This window comes from Xiphophorus couchianus, chromosome 6 (genome assembly GCF_001444195.1).
Source record: "Xiphophorus couchianus chromosome 6, X_couchianus-1.0, whole genome shotgun sequence".
Taxonomy (NCBI): domain Eukaryota; kingdom Metazoa; phylum Chordata; class Actinopteri; order Cyprinodontiformes; family Poeciliidae; genus Xiphophorus; species Xiphophorus couchianus.
In genome coordinates, this window is record NC_040233.1 from 1,861,406 (window position 1) to 1,880,722 (window position 19,317).

General features: G+C 42.4%; 1 protein-coding gene across 5 annotated transcripts in view; it reads right to left on the minus strand.

Moving 5' to 3' along the window:
• Nucleotides 1–1,298: 1,298 nt before the first annotated feature.
• Nucleotides 1,299–19,317, minus strand: part of pde4ca (phosphodiesterase 4C, cAMP-specific a) — a 66,504-nt gene continuing 48,485 nt past the window's right edge. For 4 of the 5 annotated variants that reach the window (XM_028019865.1, XM_028019866.1, XM_028019869.1 and 1 more), the window contains 14 exons: nt 16,644–16,688; nt 15,515–15,551; nt 14,773–14,846; nt 14,596–14,648; nt 13,420–13,532; nt 10,664–10,757; nt 6,466–6,632; nt 6,269–6,367; nt 5,954–6,118; nt 5,760–5,859; nt 5,513–5,667; nt 5,292–5,414; nt 4,470–4,652; nt 1,299–4,391 (listed from right to left, as the gene is read on the minus strand). In XM_028019865.1, coding sequence (XP_027875666.1) covers nt 3,906–4,391; nt 4,470–4,652; nt 5,292–5,414; nt 5,513–5,667; nt 5,760–5,859; nt 5,954–6,118; nt 6,269–6,367; nt 6,466–6,632; nt 10,664–10,757; nt 13,420–13,532; nt 14,596–14,648; nt 14,773–14,846; nt 15,515–15,551; nt 16,644–16,688 — 1,894 coding nt within the window. In that variant the 3' untranslated portion in view covers nt 1,299–3,905. The remainder of the gene's footprint in view (nt 4,392–4,469; nt 4,653–5,291; nt 5,415–5,512; nt 5,668–5,759; nt 5,860–5,953; nt 6,119–6,268; nt 6,368–6,465; nt 6,633–10,663; nt 10,758–13,419; nt 13,533–14,595; nt 14,649–14,772; nt 14,847–15,514; nt 15,552–16,643; nt 16,689–19,317) is intronic. The other variant, XM_028019867.1, reaches the window with a different exon arrangement.

Genomic DNA, 19,317 nt, shown 5'->3' on the forward strand with positions numbered 1-19,317 from the left:
TATTGATGATGGGAGAGTCTGACCACTGCGCAAAGCCTTCTCCAGCACATCCCAAAGATTCTCAATGGGGTTAAGGTCTGGACTCTGTTGTGACCAATCCATGTGTGAAAAAGATGTCTCATGCTCCCTGAACCACTCTTTCACAATGTGAGCCCGATGAATCCTGGCATTGTCATCTTGGAATATGCCCGTTCCATTTGGGAAGACAAAATCCATTGATGGAATAACCTGGTCATTCAGTATATTCAGGTAGTCAGCTGACCTCATTCTTTGGGCACACAATGTTGCTGAACCTAGACCTGACCAACTGCAGCAACCCCAGATCATAGCACTGCCCCCATAGGCTTGTACAGTAGGCACTAGGCATGATGGGTGCATCACTTCACCTGCCTCTTTTCTTACCCTGATGCGCCCATCACTCTGGAACAGGGTAAATCTGGACTCATCAGACCACATGACCCTCTTTCGTTCCTCCAGAGTCCAATCTTTATGCTCCCTAGGAAACTGAAGCCTTTTTTTCTGGTTAGCCTTACTGATTAGAGGTTTTCTTATGGCTACACAGCTGTTCAATCCCAACCCCTTGAGTTCCCTTCGCATTGTGCGTGTGGAAATGCTTTTGCATTCACAATTAAACATACTCCTGAGTTCTGCTGTTGTTTTTCTTCGATTTGATTTGACCAAACGTTTAAGTAATCGCCGATCACGATCATTCAGGATTTTTTTCCAACCACATTTCTTCCTGGAAGACGATGGTTCCCCACCATCCTTCCAGTTTTTAATGATGCGTTGGACAGTTCTTAACCCAATTCTAGTAGTTTCTGCAATCTCCTTAGATGTTTTCTCTGCTTGATGCATGCCAATGATTTGACCCTTCTTAAACAGACTAACGTCTTTTCCATGACCACAGGATGTGTCTTTTGCCATGGTTGTTTAAGAAATGAGGAGTTACTCATTGCATCAGCTGGGGTTAAATAACTTGTTGCCAGCTGAAAGATAATCGCCTATGCAGTACTTATCCAATAGCAGGCTTGAACCTATTTGCTTAGTTAAATCCAGGTGGCGACTTTTTTTTGGGCCAGCCAGTGTATCATATTTATTTATTATATAAATAAATCTCTAACATATTTATTTATTATATAAATAAATATGTTAGAGATTTTTTGGTATTATCATTTTATATATCATATTTATTTATATAATAAATAAATATATCATATTTATTTACTGCACTGGAAGTGCAGAATATATCATATTTATTTATGACCACCTTTGCTAGTGTAAAAGAACAAAAAAAAGCATGTCTTTAAAGAGGTTTTGTCTTTATTGGAAAGTTGTAGTCGAGAGGAGGAGTAACACACCCAGAGTTAAACAGCAGAGTTTGGATTGTCAAAGCTGCAGCATCTCATCATATCATTTATGATCTGTGCATAAACACAGGTCACAGACGACTGTATGTTTCTATCTTCATGGTGAACTGAGGTCTCTAATCAGCACAAATACTGCATGGTTATCATAAACCATATGGTGAGCTCAGGGCAAACAGAAAGACAGGCCTGAGATGCTTCAGAAAACACAGGAGAATATCTTATCACACACTCACATCTGCAGAAAAAGCAAAGATTTTGCAAAAAAAAAAAAGTTGTACTATTAGCAGATTCAAAAGAAATGAGAGAAAACAAAATCTGAATAATAGTCACAGTTTGTCTCATTCAACTTGAATGCACTAAGCCTTTATAAAGGCACTGTCCATTCACCTCACTGTGCTAACAACTAGCACAGAAAAAATACATTGCACATGGATCTCTAAGAGGAAAATACAAAATTACTAAGAAAGTATAATCACTGCATATTGGTGTGCTGGTTAAAGTTATGTTAAATAGTCCTTAGTGTTGAAGGCACCCTTGAGAGTTGGAGGGTTTGGCGTTGTTCAGGATTTGCAGACAGAGAATATATTTAACCAGAAAAATAAAGTATCAAATTACAATAAGGCTTCAATAGAAACTTGTAGCTTATTCAAACATTAAAACATAACTTACTCTTTTAAATGGTAATAAAATAAAACAAATGTAACACAATCCTAATTCTTAAGTAATCTATAATGAGCTCTTCATGTGTTTTGAATCCTTCAGACAAAGTTGCACATTTCAATTTAACACAATTCTTTTTTCTACAGTTCTTCAAAGAAGTCCCTATGACACCATTAACACTATAACACATGTAGTGGTCCAGCCCTTGTAATTAAACCACCAACTATAACAGACAAAAACAGTAACACAGTCATGTTATACATGTTTAAGTGCACTGGAAGTGCAGAACTGTAAAAGTACCATTCAAAGTGCAACTGTTTTGACAACAAAAAGTCAACCCAATCACTCAATCACAAAAAAGACTGTTTTAAGACAACATCAGATTCAGTGATCTGAATATTAGTTAGAACAAAATGACCACAGACACTACGGTCCGGTTGGCACACAAAGCGCTACAATCAACCAGCTTTATCAGCTGCTGATGGAAAGTAGCCGGTGGCAAAATGGAAAGTACAGTACTACTTGTGTCATGCTTGCTTGGCACTTGTTTGGTGGCATTGATCGCTTCCCTCCAAAGAGCAAAATATTGACCTGTGAGAGGGAAAAAAAGAGGAAAAATGTGGCATAGGCAACTCTCCGTTGGTAACCCCCTGGGTTTTTGGAGCTACATTGATCCTATTTGTTGAGTCGTTTAAAAACCCAGTCATCGAACTGATGTCTGACTAAAATGGATGTGAATGTAGTGCTAAAAGTATTCAAAGCTTGTCATTTTTTGGTAGTTTCTGCTCGACATCTGCACTGATCACGCTTTGTCATAAAACAGATGTCATTTTTGGCTTAAACCCCTAAAAATCACTAACAGAGCTTTACCAGTGTAATAAAATCCACATAAAAACTCATTTTGAGCCAAACATCTTGAATGCAAAATTTTGTAGGAGCAGAAATAACTAAAACTGTGCAAGAAAACTCCTGATACAGTTTGAATGGAAAACACTGCCTCAGTACCAGACAATCATTTCTGTTTTTTCAACAGTAGAAGGCAGCATCTACCCTCCCTGAAACTCTTTGGGTGGAATTCCTGAACAGCCCAGCTGTGATGCAGGCTTTGTTTCTTAATTCTGAAAGAAAATGTGCTACTTTAGGATTATAAAAAAGGGGGGGGAACAAAAAACATTATACCTGTCTGATGAACACAACAGAAAGCACGCTGCATCTCAAGCAAAAACAAGTGTTGGTGTGCCAGTGTAGTAACAGTGAAGTAGTCAATCAAAACATGCTACATTTAGTTCATATTACACATATTAGTCTGCATACATGTCGTTTTACTCCAGTAACTTTATTCCTCTTTGTTCTGTTTTTACTTACTATTCAAATAGAGAATAAATGGAGATAAGAGAGAAGAATACGCTACAACCTCCTGATAAAAATCAGGCAGAATAGCACTCTCCTAATCTGCATGGCAACAACTATGAAATGACCTTTTTTATAGTGCTTCATCACTTTCTCAGTTTCATCACAAATTCTCAGAAAACACCTCAGTCTTTAGTTTTAGACCTTTGACTGACTGGTAGAGCCTGTTTTCTTTTACTTCTTGTCCTCATATGAAAACAAAGAAGACAACAGACAGGTAGGAAAGTTGTTTTGTGTCTTTCATGGAACAGTGTTCGAACCTGTCAGTGTTTTTTTCAGTGCAATGAACCATCCTCACCCTCCACACAAATATCTGCACTTTAGTAACTTCACACTGTCACCCTGTTGGGGGAGACTTGGAGAAGGATGGCATCCGTTTGAAGTGAAGTGAAGTGACAGAGGACAAGGCACTGATATCAATCTGAGTGAAATAAAGAAGGTCTGAGGGGGAGACGCTTGTGGCTGGTGCTATGTGCCGAGTCTGAAACGCGGGACCACAGAAGGGCCTGCTGGGTCTGTTTCTCTGTCTTCTGCCATATCCTTCTCAGAGTCCAGAGAAAATGTCCTGCCTGAGTCACTGGTGAGGATCTTGTTGAGCCGTCGAGTCGGTATGGATCCAGAATCAAACGCACCACTGTGTTTGGTTAAGTTCCTGCTACCCTTCTCCTCTCTTGGTGAGCCCTCCGTGTCAGACTCACCCTCTTCCTCTAAAGTCAGCACAAACTGGAACTTCTCAGTTGTCATGGAACCCGGTCCCTCGCCAGGTTCTGAGGCTTCCTCCAGAGAGCCCCTCCCTCCCTGGCCGTGGGGCCTGGGCGAGGGACTGCGGGGGATCATGCTCTGGTACCACTCTCTGTTGTCCTCCAGCGTGTCCAAGATCTCCTGAGCATCAGGGTGCACCAGGTCAGCCCACGTCTCCCAGAGCGGATGGACGATGTAGTCAATGAAGCCCACCTGGAAAACACATGCTGTCAGTATGTTCTGCTCGGCTTAGCGCCCTGACCCTGACCTAGCTGGAGCATCTCTCACTACCTGGTTCTTCTCTATGGAGGCGTTGTGTTTGTCACACATGGGGCTGATCTCCATTCCTTTGTCTCTCTCCCTGTCTCCCTGAGTGAAGAACTCCACCATGATGCGGTCAGTCCACTTACGGTACAGTTCAAGGGGTTTGGTGGGATTGCTCAGGTCCGCGCAGTGCACCATGTTCTGAAGAACCTGTATGAAGAAGTGAGTGGAAGACTGAATAAACACAGCACTTTAGAGTAGTATTCAAATCTCTTCATCTTTTTTTTTTACATTTTCTGACATTACAACCTCAGACTTCCATGGATTTTATTGGGATTTTCTTGGACAGCCCAATATGAATCAGTGCATGATTGTGACATCACAGACTGCTTTGTGTTGATCTATCACATAAAATACCAGCATGAATATGCATGAATACTTTGGAAGGACCTATAATGTCACACAGGTTTTTCATCCAAATGTCATTCAAATTTTGAGCAAACATTTAATGTGTTGCAAAAAAGGAAAAAACATTCGAGTTAGGCTTGTTTCTATGAGAGAATCAACCAGGCTCACACAGTGTGATTATGTCAGATGTTGACATTGTGCTTGGTTATAAAAAAAATAGAAATTAGACATTGCAAACTAGAATGGACCACACATCTCAGGAAAATAGAGAGAGGTTTTCAGGAATAAATTGTAATTGTTCTATCATGTCAGTGATGTTTATGTCTGCAGACATAAAGAAAGAAATGCTATTGGGAAAAAAACACAGAAAAATGACTGCATTCTGCTTTTCTTTCTTTCCTTGTTTCTTCTTCACTTCTGTTGTTATAAAGCATTTCTCACCTGTATGCGATCTGAATAGTTGTCTAGCAGGAGAACACCCAGATTGGTTACTTTCTTTGTCTCCACCATGGTTTTTAAGTCTGCTAATAGGTTCATGTGTTTTGACATGTCAGTGGCCAGCACCTGTAAGCGCATCAATCAGATTAAATTACACCTGAGAGGCAAAACTCTCTCTAAAAAAAGTAGCAGCGAAACTGAGCGGGTAGAGATGTTGGCGTTACCATGTCGATGACCATCTTGCGCAGAGACTGTCTCTGTTTTTTGCTCAGGTTCTGGAAGATGTCACAGTTATCTTCCTGCAGAAGCTTAAAACCCACAGCCAGGTGATGGTTCTCCAGCACTGACAGATCATTGTACATCAAGGCCAGCTCAGAGTCTAATGGACACATCAAAGACAAAGATAAAGATGAGAAAAATACCTTGTCCAAATCAAACTCACACTATCGTTGTGGAATTATGTAAACTCACTGGTGTTGATGAGAAACTGGTTGGAAACTCCAGGATGATCTACATCATGGATGGAGCTGGCAAACAGTGCAGCCAGTATCTCCAGATCAGTAAATACGGCCTTACAAAGCCAAACAGGAGAGTCAACACGCATTAGTGATGGATGAAGCTTGGCTTTGACAGATCCTACTGTTCATGTTTCTGTCCAGCTGTACCTCTAAAGCAGGGGTGGACAGCAGCACGTGCGTGGACTGCACCACATCTGCAGCGTGGATGTTGTTATGGTAAGCCACGTCAGAGCGGTAATGATCCTCCAGTGTCATCATGAAGTTAATAAAATGGTCTGCAGGAATTTTGAATGTTTTCAGCAAATCACGTTCCTACAGAAGCAGAACAAAACAGACACTGGCTCAGAGGATATAGAGACGCCAATTATTTGGTGAAATGTAAAAAAAACGTTTCATTGATTTAGTACACCATGCCATCATCTGATGTAACAGCATCTAAGGTTTTCCTATAGCTTTGGGCACCTGAAAGATTGTGTACATTGTGACTGTCAATGGGCGTTTTCCAGAGTACTCTGCAACCTTGAAGATGTCGAGTCCCCATCTGTCAACGTCCTCAAGCTCCTGCCAGGGTGTAAGATAGGTTTTACTAAATAACATGCAATATCCATGGTTCAGTGCATTTTCCCCATATTCAGAACAAATAAGTGATAAACTTGTACCTTTGCGAGGAACTCCTCCTGACTGGCGTTGACCCCAAATCGAGGGATGGTGGAGGGAACGAGGCTGTGGGTAGCCTTTTTGACACCACTGATCTGGGACATGGGACGTTTCTTTTTGTCTTTCTCCTTGGTAGGAGGAGAGATAATGTCCATGTCATCTGGCTTCTCTGTTAAAATAGGTTAGACACAGTTAGTCCAGGGATTTCTCGGTAATCATATGAGAAAGTATACAGTCACGGTGCCTTATGAGATTCATATGTATTCATACAGTTCAGACCAAACGTTTGGACACACCTTCTCATTGAATTTAAAGAGAAGGTGTGTCCAAACTTTTGGTCTGTACTGTATCCATCCATCCATCCATCCATCTTCTTCCGCTTATCCGAGGTCGGGTCGCGGGGGTAGCAGCTTCAGAAGGGAGGCCCAGACTTCCCTCTCCCTGGCCACTTCTTCTAGCTCTTCCGGGGGAATCCCGAGGTGTTCCCAGGCCAGCCGAGAGACATAGTCTCTCCAGCGTGTCCTGGGTCTTCCTCGGGGCCTCCTCCCGGTGGGACGTGCCCGGAACACCTCACCAGGGAGGCGTCCAGGAGGCATCCTGACCAGATACCCAAGCCACCTCAATTGGCTCCTCTCGATGTGAAGGAGCAGCGGCTCTACTCTGAGTCCCTCCCGGATGACTGAGCTTCTCACCCTATCTCTAAGGGAGAGCCCAGCCACCCTACGGAGAAAACCCATTTCGGCCGCTTGTATCCACGATCTCGTTCTTTCGGTCATGACCCAAAGCTCATGACCATAGATGAGGGTGGGAACGTAGATCGACCGGTAAATCGAGAGCTTCGCTTTTTGGCTCAGCTCTCTCTTCACCACGACGGACCGGTACAGCGCCCGCTTGACAGCAGACGCTGTGCCAATCCGCCTGTCGATCTCCCGCTCCCTTCTTCCCCCATTCGTGAACAAGATCCCGAGATACTTAAACTCCTCCACTTGGGGCAGGACACCCCCCCTGACCCGGAGAAGGCACTCTACCCTTTTCCGGCTCAAGACCATGGCCTCGGATTTGGAGGCACTGATCCCCATCCCGGCCGCTTCACACTCGGCTGCGAACCGCTCCAGCGAGAGCTGCAGATCACGATCTGATGAAGCCAAAAGGACCACATCGTCTGCGAAAAGCAGAGATGAGATCCTAAGGCCACCAAATCGGATCCCCTCAACACCTTGGCTGCGCCTAGAAATTCTGTCCATGAAAGTGATGAACAGAATCGGTGACAAAGGGCAGCCCTGGCGGAGTCCAACTCTCACCGGAAACGAGCCCGACTTACTGCTGGCAATGTGGACCAGACTCTGACACCGGTCATACAGGGACCTGACAGCCCGTATCAAAGGGCCCGGTACCCCATACTCCCGGAGAACCCCCCACAGGGCTCCCCGAGGGACACGGTCGAACGCCTTCTCCAAGTCCACAAAACACATGTAGACTGGTTGGGCGAACTCCCATGCACCCTCCAGGACCCTGCCGAGGGTGTAGAGCTGGTCCAGTGTTCCACGACCAGGACGAAAACCACACTGCTCTTCCTGAATCCAAGATTCGACTATCCGACGGACCCTCCTCTCCAGGACCCCTGAATAGACCTTGCCAGGGAGGCTTAAGAGTGTGACCCCTCTATAATTGGGGCACACCCTCCGGTCCCCCTTTTTGAACAAGGGGACCACCACCCCAGTCTGCCAATCCAGGGGAACTGCCCCCGATGTCCATGCGATATTGCAGAGTCGCGTCAACCAACACAACCCTACAACATCCAGAGCCTTAAGGAACTCCGGGCGGATCTCATCCACCCCCGGGGCCTTGCCACCGAGGAGCTTTTTGACCACCTCGGCGACCTCGTCCCCAGAGATTGGAGAGCCCAACCCAGAGTCCCCAGGCTCCGCTTCCTCAGTGGAAGGCATGTTGGTGGGATTGAGGAGGTCTTCGAAGTACTCTGCCCACCGGCCCACAACGTCCCGAGTAGAGGTCAGCAGCACACCATCCCCACTATAAACAGTGTTGGTGCTGCACCGCTTCCCCCCCCTGAGACGCCGGATGGTGGACCAGAATCGCCTCGAAGCCGTACGGAAGTCTTTCTCCATGGCCTCTCCAAACTCCTCCCACGCCCGAGTTTTTGCCTCAGCAACCGCCCGGGCCGCATGCCGCTTCGCCCGCCGGTACCCATCAGCTGCTTCCGGAGTCCCACAGGCCAAAAAGGCCCGATAGGACTCCTTCTTCAGCCTGACGGCATCCCTCACCGAAGGTGTCCACCAGCGGGTTCAAGGGTTGCCGCCGCAACAGGCACCGACAACCTTGCGGCCACAGCTCCGATCGGCCGCCTCGACAATGGAGGCACGGAACATGGTCCACTCAGACTCCATGTCCCCCACCTCCCCCGGGACGTGTTCGAAGTTTTGCCGGAGATGGGAGTTAAAGCTCCGCCTCACAGGGGATTCCACCAGACGTTCCCAGCAGACCCTCACAACACGTTTGGGCCTGCCAGGTCTGACCGGCTTTCGCCCCCACCACCGGAGCCAACTCACCACCAGGTAGTGGTCAGTGGACAGCTCCGCACCTCTTTTCACCCGAGTGTCCAAGACATACGGCCGCAGATCCGATGAAACGATGACAAAGTCGATCATCGAACTGCGGCCTAGGGTGTCCTGGTGCCAAGTGCACATATGGACACCCTTATGCTTGAACATGGTGTTCGTTATGGACAATCCATGGCGAGCACAGAAGTCCAGCAACAGAACACCGCTTGAGTACTGTATATTTTCTCATATTTTGTCACATTACTAAAACAAATTTTGTGTTTTTCATCACATAAAATGCCAAAGAAGTTCACTCAATGACACACAACTGTAAAGAGTTAAATTAAAAGAGTGTACAGCTTTGTATGGTGTAAACAGTAAGCCCTTTTTACTCTGATACCCCTTAAATAAAATCTAAAAAAATTTAGAGACCACTTTTCTTCAGAGGTCAATTAGTTTAGTCTCAATATACAAACAACTGTTCTCCCAAGGCCTCATGCAAAACAATACGGGTTGTGTAAAACAACGCCGTACATTATCCTGAACACTCTACTCCCTCTTTAACACATGATGACGACAGCATCATGCTAAGATAATACTTGTCTTAACCTGGAAAAGAGAAGTGGCCATCAGAGATGGCCACCTGGAAGAAAACCTCCTAGAGGCTGCAAAATGATTGAAACAGGGTAAAAGGTTTACCTTCAGACAGAACATACAACCATCACAACTGTCCTTGTTCATTTTTTGCAAATAGAAATATTTCCAAATCACCTAGTTAGAAAGGTGTAAAAAGTGTAGGATCACTTTTTTATGGCCAGCTGGCTGGCAGTGAGCAGCAAGTGAGAGAGGGGCAGGATTGTGAAACAGTCTGTTTTTAGTAGCAATGAGGATTTTAACATAAAATGCAGCTGCAATGGATTAGAATGGTCCAGGTCTAAATTGATGTCCACAGATATCTTTCTTACAGGTTGAGCTATGTCGCCAAAAAGAATGTGCAGAAAATTTCAGTCCATTTCTGGTTCAACAAAGTATTGACTCAAAGAGGCTGAAAACTAATGAACACCACAGTTTTACTAGACGTCCACCGATAAAACAGACACCTGATAAATTTGCCCTTTGAGAACTTTGAGAGTTCAGCAATCAGACGATACTTACTTGTGAAACTGATCTTATCTTCCTCTGCAAAGATCCGAAAATCAGCTACTGCCATGAGGGAGGGCTGACTCCCAGTGACCCCACTGTTGACAACTTAACCAATTTGTCGCTATATTTAGCAAAAATCATGGACAACACTGACCATCCTCTTTATAAGACTGACTTAGAAAAACAGTGTCTTCAGTCAGAGACTTCTTCAAACCACTGTAACACAGACTCCCACGAAAGATCTTTCCTGCCAACAGCCATCAACATCTACAGTAACTCTTTGATAAACATTGAATTAATATGAGTTACAACAACATTTAATTTCCCAAAGGGAAATTCAGTTCAAAAGTGGTTTTGAACTGAATTTGAATTTAATTTAATTAAAACATATGGATGTTTTGTAGTTGTAAAGTGACAAAATAAGAAAAGATCAGTATGAATACTTTTGCACCATCCACACACGTTTACCTGGAGCAGCCTAAAAGCAGGAGCTATTTACCAAGAAATGTGCTGGAGATGAACTCAGACACCTGGTTCCCAGAGCGGCTGGTCTCTGACAGCTGACTGAGCTCTCGGTTCAGCATTCTCTTGAACTGAGGACAAACAAAAGAATGCATGCATGAGGCGCGTCAAACAGAACACAAGTTGGTTTAGATGGACTTTTTCAGAAATGAATTAAAACAAAGACTTTTCTGGAAAATCATATACAAACAAAACCTGTTTAATGTGATCAGCTAAGAAAAATAATGACAGGTTTGCAAAAGGTTGCAAAAATGCTGTGCACAATGATTGATGCACTTTGCAGAAAACCAACAGAATATGTTTAAGAAAATTTCGTCTCATGTTTCATCCAGCATGTGCTGGTGTCTTCTCAGCCTGTAGACAGGTAACACTAAACCCAGGTGCAGTCTCACCCCTTCCATCACCTGATGGGTGGCCATGAAGGTTCATGGCCACCCTCCTCTCACCTGAGCAAATATCCATGGCGAAGAGATAAAACAGTTGACTTCAGGCATCTCAGCACAAAGTTGCACATAGGAGCCGGATTAAAAAAGAAACAAAATACAAAAGTTTCCTTCTCCTCCTGATTAGCAGAACATCCTGCTAAAATCCAGCTTAAACAGAGGGTGCAGCAATTAGTTTGGCAAAGCTGTGAGCAGCGCCATAGAGGCTGATGTCAGAACAAAAGGATGGAGCTGCAGCCAAGGGAATGCAGAGGGATGTGAAGCAGAGGAACCACTGCGCTGCACCACGCTCCCCCTGACGCTTCCTCATTCACACTGTTGCTGCCTGCTCACTATGTGTGTAAACAGAGGCAAGAGCTACTCCAGTGTCCGCCTCCTTCAAAAAAAAAAAAAAAAGTCTAAGAATAGCAGCCAATGGGGCAGCAGCTACAGCTACGGTAAGGGAATCAATGGGCCGTCATTGGAGAGGAGATGCAGGGCAGATGGAAGCAGGGATTGCGAGGTGCACCATGTGCATGGAGTGTAAAGAATATATGAGCGGAAAACACTGAATGGGTGTGAAGAAGAGCTTTACTGATCGAGGAGGGAATAAAAATAGGACACCATGCACCACAGGAATATGCTGATTTATACTGTCATTCATTCAGATCAACCGGATGACTTGGTGGTGGTGGATCTGAACGCTGCACGTTTTGAAATCAACTAAAAAATTCATTCTTAGAACATTGAAAACAAGGGACAATGAATGAAATTCGATAGAAATGTACCATCCTTCCTTCATCCAGTCAAGTTTTTGTGAAAATATTAATCAAGACATTAGAGGTTGAAAGAGCAACAGTTGGCAAGATTCCCTAATAAGCTGTTGGGCTTATGTGTTACATAGATGTATTCTAAGATCAGTTAAAAACATAAAACAGTTTTCTCTCTTTCTCTGCCTTCTTTGGAATGTGTGTGGATGGGTGAGTGTGTATGTCGTGTTGCTGGAAGTTGTTGCAGGGATTGTATCTCTGTTGGGTGTTTATCTTGTGCTCAGACCTAGACTGGGGTGTGTTCGAGGTGGGTATGGTTTTGGGAGAAATCAGCTTGCACTTCTTTTTCTCTCAGTTCTTATTGTCCCAATGATTGATGCACGTCAAGCTGTTAATTCAATAAAGAAAATTGGAATAAAAAAGGCCTAAGTGGTCAACATAAAACATAAAACAGTTCAGTTACATTTATGGTAAGAGAATAGTTCAAAGTATGTGTGTGGGAGGTGGAGAGGTGCACTATGAATACTTCAGTCAGAGGGAGAAAACCAAATTATGCCTAAGCATCTCCTTCTGTTGGAATCCAGATGGATTCCTATTAATAAAAACATATCAGAAATCTTTCAGAGCGATTAGGATACCATAGAAATTATTGAGTAAACACATTACATAATGGCATCCAGCTTCTCCATGAAGTAGCCCTGAAATGTGAGACAGGACCCGTGTGAAAAAAAAAGAAGAAAAAAAAGAAAGAATTATCATTTATGGCCTCTACACCGAAGAGTTGTTGAAACTATTTAAAGGTTTGATAAATCATAAATCACTATTCTTAATCTCTGTGATTTGAAACCAAAATTCCCACAAAATATCTACATTTTAGAACCATCTGAAAGTGTAACTCAATGTGTGCATACTGTGCAGACCAATGATGCAGCACATTTAGATCATAGCCTGTTTCAAAGTGTATTGAAAGTTTCTGAGATTAAATCAGGACCAAGCACTTTGAGACCTTTTCAGATTTTTTAAAATTGGTACCATTGATTAAGACTTTAGTAATCCTTTTTTGACTGAGACATGCCCTTTAACTTGTCGAGGAAGACATCGTTCTTTCAGTTGTGTTCTGTTGCCAAGATGAAGAACACCCTGTCCCAGGCCATGGTGATGCAGAAATACAGACCCATCCATCTGACACTTCTGTCACCAAGTCCCATCAAAATGCCTTGAGAGTTGAATGTATGTAGCTTAATCTGAAGTGAATCTGTTTACTTTTTCTGCACATCATTTTTTTCCAAGAACGATTGCACTGTTTTGATACAACTGATCGTAAGGCACGCCTGGAATCTGATTATTTTAAACGGCAACCAGATATACATGTTTCCTGAGCTCCTTTAGGGAATATGAGCTCTGTAGCTAGCTGTATCAAGCAAGTAGACCCAACTCTGTTCAATCTCTCGACAGGTGTCTATGTTTGGTGTCTAGTCACACTGGCCCTGTCCAGACCAGCAGGCTGTTAGTGAGTTAGAGGCGGGGTTCTGTTAACCTACCTTGTTGGAAGCCATCTCGCTGACAGAGTGTCGAGTTTTTAGCGTGTCTAGTTGATCCAGACACCAGTCCAGCTCGTCCAGAGTCTCTATGGCCAGCTGCTGGTGAGGCTCCTCTGTTCCAGATCAGAACAAACAGGCATTAAGGCACCAAGAACTTTGTTAATACAATATTAGAAATACATCAAGAGATGCAAATACACAAATGATTTAATTCCCCTTTTAAAAAGGAAAACCAATATTTTCTTGCCTGAAGCATTCTTTTAGTGAATGCTTGATCACTTGTAGCAAAAGATGCATCTACAGCTCAAAAATCATTCTAACATAAAAAGCTACGGCCTTTCTGCTGAACTGAACATCAATACAGTGCAGGGATGATCTGGTGACTCATTTTTGGATTAACTGAATGCACAAGATGCTTAATATGAGATTTTTTTTTCCAGATTGTGAACCAGATGCCACTTGAGGAGTTCTGGGTAGAAGATTTTCATAGAGAATGCAAAATGCGTATATTTTTTGTGCAGTTTTGGCTTAATTACTGCTTTGAACATGTTGTTCTTTTAACAAACGGTCTTTTGTTGAATCTGTATATTCCGGTTAATGATTAATCAATTACTAAATTAGTTGACAATTACGTACTTCAATAATTGATTCATCGCGATTAATCTGATTAGTCATATCAGCGCTACAACTTATATAAGAGCGGCGATATAGACAAACAAATTTAAAGTACTGACTCAGGGGTTCAATACAAATGTATACCACACTTCTCAGAATTGTATTTGATACAAAAATAAGAAAATCATAAACAATTTTCATCTAACCCTTCATAATTATGCAGAAGCTTCATAAAATCTCAATGCAACACATTTATTTCCACATATGACAGAGTGGCAAGGTTTTTATTGGCTAGAATTATATTTTTAAACAGCTTATGCTTTCTTACTACAGGACAAAAGTAAGTACTGTTAATGTATTGATATCTCCTGTTCAGTCACTGATCAGTGGGTTTCCTCCACTATGGATCTAATCATGGGTGACATTTATTCATCTATTAAACACTATGATGTTGTACCAGTAACCTGCAGGTCTATGGTGCTTCCAGCTCTATGTCATTTAGTCCAATGGGAATTATTGGATATTGATCAGTAAACAGCCCTCTCTGACAGTGGCACAAACCTGCAAGACTGGTCTTACACATTGAGGGTGGGTTGCTTCCTGAGGAGCGCGTCCTATAGAACAAATACAGAGGCTGATGTTAGACTGATCTCAGCGTGATTATGACGTGAAGTCAGTAGATATCAGTAGACAGTAGTCAGTAGTAGTAGAAAACAGATTAATGGATGGATCACCTACTTGCTGGCTGCTCTGTCTTGCTGTCCAGTTATGAGGGCAAAATTACTTCGAACTGTCCTCAAGCTGGCGAGGACCTAGGGACAGAAAGAAGTTAATCAAACTGGACCTGTGTAACCCTGGTGATAGAAAAGATTTAGCCTCGTCCTCTATGTATTTAACTTATTGTTTTACACAATTAAATATGACCCTGTATTGAATCACTGGGCTCACTTTGATGCCATTGCTTTCATCCTCCCAGCTGACATGCAGGACAGAGGCATTCCTCTTTCCCCTTCTGATGTTTTCATAGCATCACTAGCTCTCCTCTGCGTTCTGACTGTCCTTCTATCAGGAGCTGACAACTGACTCAGCGTGCAGAGAAGGCCTGCAGAGTATCGCATGTCCAAGAGTGACCCTTGTGGAGGGCGCACAAGCTGACATGCAAATCTGAAACAGCACCACCCGGCAGTATTCAATTCACCATTCTGTCAGAGTGTAAACCGAGCCCAAGCATGACGCACGTCCCACGCAAGAGTCAGGCAACACCAGCAGGAAGTTTGGTTCTGTCGCAGAGTTAGCCCCCTGGCCCAGAGCGGAGGGCTGTTTCACTGCAGCGCTCACACACCAGCTGGCTTTGTCTGCACCATTTTATCTCATCATCACTGCTGGCTGTAGTGTGTGACTTCAAAAATATGGATTTGTGGGCAAACAGCATTAGCAGCAGCAACAAAACTTTCAAATTAAAAGTCTTTGGTTTACTCACCTGTGCAAATGGTGTGACAATCATGTCTTCTGAGTGTCTGCAATCAGGAAAAGAGCACACAAGAGCAGAATGTATGCAACTATATGCCATTCCTGCACTTTAAGATTTTATAAAGATTTAAAGGGGCAGTATTATGTGTTTTCCAGGCACATAGTGCCATTTTATAGAACAACCAATTGACTATGTTAAAAATATTAAAAATGTTAAAAATGACTTACAAGACAGGTTCCTTTGTAATTTATAGCCTTGAAAGTGGGTGTCTGTCTCTTTAAAAACTCCTGATTTTTCTGAAACTCCGTCTTCAGGAAGTCATCACAATATGGCTTCTCTATTAAAATTTTATCATTTTTACCAGCATTGCTCGGGGAAGTAGCTCTTTTAAAGAGCTCAGCTGATGCACAATTCCTCCAGGTGTTTGCTAATTGCTGCTGACTAGTCTGAAGGAGCTGAGAGGGGGCATTGCAGGACAGGGCTGCTCAGTTAGGCAGAAGCTTGGAAGCTTAGAAACTGCAGCTCTGAAGATTAATTGCATCTAGAATGCGGGGCTAGGTCCACCCAGGCGTTTTGCACAGTTGAATGGTTGCCATGGAGATTAAAGGATTTCTCAAACATGTATAAAAGAATCAAAGCAACACTCCAGATATGTTTTTGATGAGGGAATTGTTATCCCCTCATCAAACAGTTATAACATGATATAAAGCTCAAACAAGTCAGTGTCTACATAACACTGCCGCTTTAAAATATTAAAATACATTACACAACTGTGCCAATGAATTAAAAACCATGGTGCGCCTCAATGTAAAGTATTGCTTCTGCTTTACTTTACACTCAAGATCTGCAAAGGAACAAAAATAACAAGCATAAGGAGTGGCTGGCAAGGAAACAATTGGGATGAAGGACACATTTTGAAATAGTAAATAATAACATGTGGAATTCATATTTTTGTTACATGCAAACATTAAAAGAAACTGAAGAAAACTGGATGTGCAACAGCGGCCAACAGCAGAGTTTGCAGTTTAGTGGTGGTTGTAAAGAACAGAGCTGGGATGTGTCAGGCTAGAGGGAAAGCAGAGGAGGGATTAAGGAGGCAGAGCAGGTTTGATTTTCTGATTCTGCTCGATATTCTCACCGAGACGACAACCAGTTGACCTCCCAGTGCTTCAAGCTTTCTTCCCTTTAAACAGAGATATGCAAGAGTGCATGAGGGGACCTTAGATCCGCTTACTGGACCAGTGTGAAGCTGTTTCACACTGTGAACTTGGGATTTAATTAAAACTGTGTGCAAACTCATGCCATCAATACATGGCATGAGTTTGTAGATCTTTCTGAACAATTAAAATACAAAACTGGAAGAAAGAAAAAAGATTATACTAAAGGGGGGAACAAAAAGGTTCCACCAGGAAGAAATTAAAGAAAAATACATAGATAGATAGATAGATAGATAGATAGATAGATAGATAGATAGATAGATAGATAGATAGATAGATATCTATATATATCTATAGATATATATATATATATCTATATATATCTGTAGATATATATAGATATATAGATAGATAGATACTGTATATATATATATATATAAAACGCTGCTAAACGTCTGTAGTAACAATCTGAAAATGCTAACAGAAGCAGTCCTCATATGTGGAAACTTTTCAGTGGTCTAATCGATGTATTCTGTATTGGGATTCCTGATACTGTTACCTGTTTCTGGGAATTTGTTAGTAGTTTTCTCAGTGAGCCATATAGCCGCGGTTTGCACAGCTAGCTTTTGACAGTTGGACTATTTTTATGTGCAAAGATTTTGTGAATCTACATGGTTTTTATCCTTTACACCAGAGGTGTCAAACTCCAGTCCTCAAGGGCAAATGTCCTGCAACTTTTAGATGTGCCTCTGCTGCACCACACCTGAATGGAATAATTAAGTCATTAGCAAGGTTCTGGAGAACTGATCTACACAAGGAGGTAATTAAGCCATTTCATTCCAGTGTTTTTTTACCTGTGGCACATCTAAAAACTGTAGGACACCAGCCCTTGATTACTGGAGTATGACACCTGTGCATTACACCTATTCCACAGTAAAAAGAAAGAGGCTGCTCTAAGTGAAGGATAGAGAGCTGCACACAAAAAGCAGCTGAAATCCTAGTCAATCAATTTTCAGCAGTTCAAGAAAAAGTGCTACATCCAAGCAAGGGTGTAAATCCCATCTTATTATTGGGGGGGACCATGAACAGGAACATTTCTTAAGAGAAATTTTGGGGGGTTGGCGAGGTTCCATTGAAATGTAACGTGAAATGTGATTTAAAAAGTTTTTAAACCACATTCAAGCTGCAAGACCAAAAATGACTAGTAATGCACATCAAACATGTTTTATTCTCAATAAGCAGCCTGTAGAGAAGTTAAACTAAAATTCAAATGTTGCTTAGATAAGAGTTTTGTTCAGTCTGACTGATCTAATCCTTTACAAAGATTTAAGGTTCTAAATACAAAAGCTTTAATGAGTAACTCCTCTTAATAAAATTCCTCATAAACACTGATTTATTGGAATGGCTAACAATACAAGTTATGGCCTATTTAAATTATAACTTGTTAAGTTGCTTTATTTTTAAGCCTGTTTTAGTTTTGGCATGTCCTGGGTGAATGAGAACAAATAAGTAGATAGAAATGAATATCTGGGGAGTATCATAATTTAAACATAACACTTAAGCACAAGAGTTTATGTAGAAAAATACTCAGATTTTATTTTGTGGTTTTAAAGGCTCTATGTTGAAGACAGTGAGAAATAAAGGCATAACGTTTTGGAAATTTCTATCTGTTCTCTCTTCTGTTCTCAGCTCCCATACACAGAGCTGGGTCCACTTGCTCAGCCCCTCCATCCCGTGTCAAAATCTTATAATTTAACTAAAAGTTAAAGAGTAAATATGAATGAGATGTTTGCTACCTTTAACAAAAAACCTTAACTCTATGAAAGCAGGGGACAATTCAGTGGGGGGGGGGGACAATTCTAGACTTTTCCAAGATTGGAAAAATTGCTAATATTAAAGTAGCCTAGCTTAGCACTAATAAACAGCAAAACAAGACATGTGTCCATTGAAAGCTACAATTGTACAGTGTTTGAGTGTGTGAGTGAGACTGCTTTTACAAACATTTGTGAAATGGAGCTCAGTGTTTGCAGCCAGGTATTGTGATGGGATACTATGTGCAGTAAGTCCAGACTGACTTTTTCCTCATTGTTGAATTTTCCACAGTCGACTGTTTGGGGTAGAGTAATAAAGTGGAAACGATTGGGAAATGAGATGACTCCCCACAAAAATATAGGCCTTGTAAAATCACAGAGCAGGGTCATTGGGTACTGATGAGGCCACCAACGTTCTGCAAAGACTAAAATTACAGACCTAGAAATTTCATGTAGCCTTCAGATTAACTCAAGAACAATGCAAAGAGACTTTAATAAAATGGTTTCTCCCCTTTTCAAGAGTTTTTCCTTCATTCCCCATTTTGGATGGCCCTGTCCTGCTCCAGCAACACCGCATACCACTGCACATAGCAAGGTTCACAAGGACATGGACACATCCGTTGTGGAAGAACATGACTGGCCTGCACAGAGTCCTGACCTCAACCTAACATAGAACCTTTAGGATTAATTAGAACAGACACCAACAACCAGATCTTCTTGTCCAACATCAGGGTCTGACCTCGTAAATGTACTTTTGGAAGCATGGTCAGAAATTCCCATTGACACACTCCTCATTCCCAGAAGCAGAAAAACGATCAGTAAAGGGTTATTATCAAATGACCCA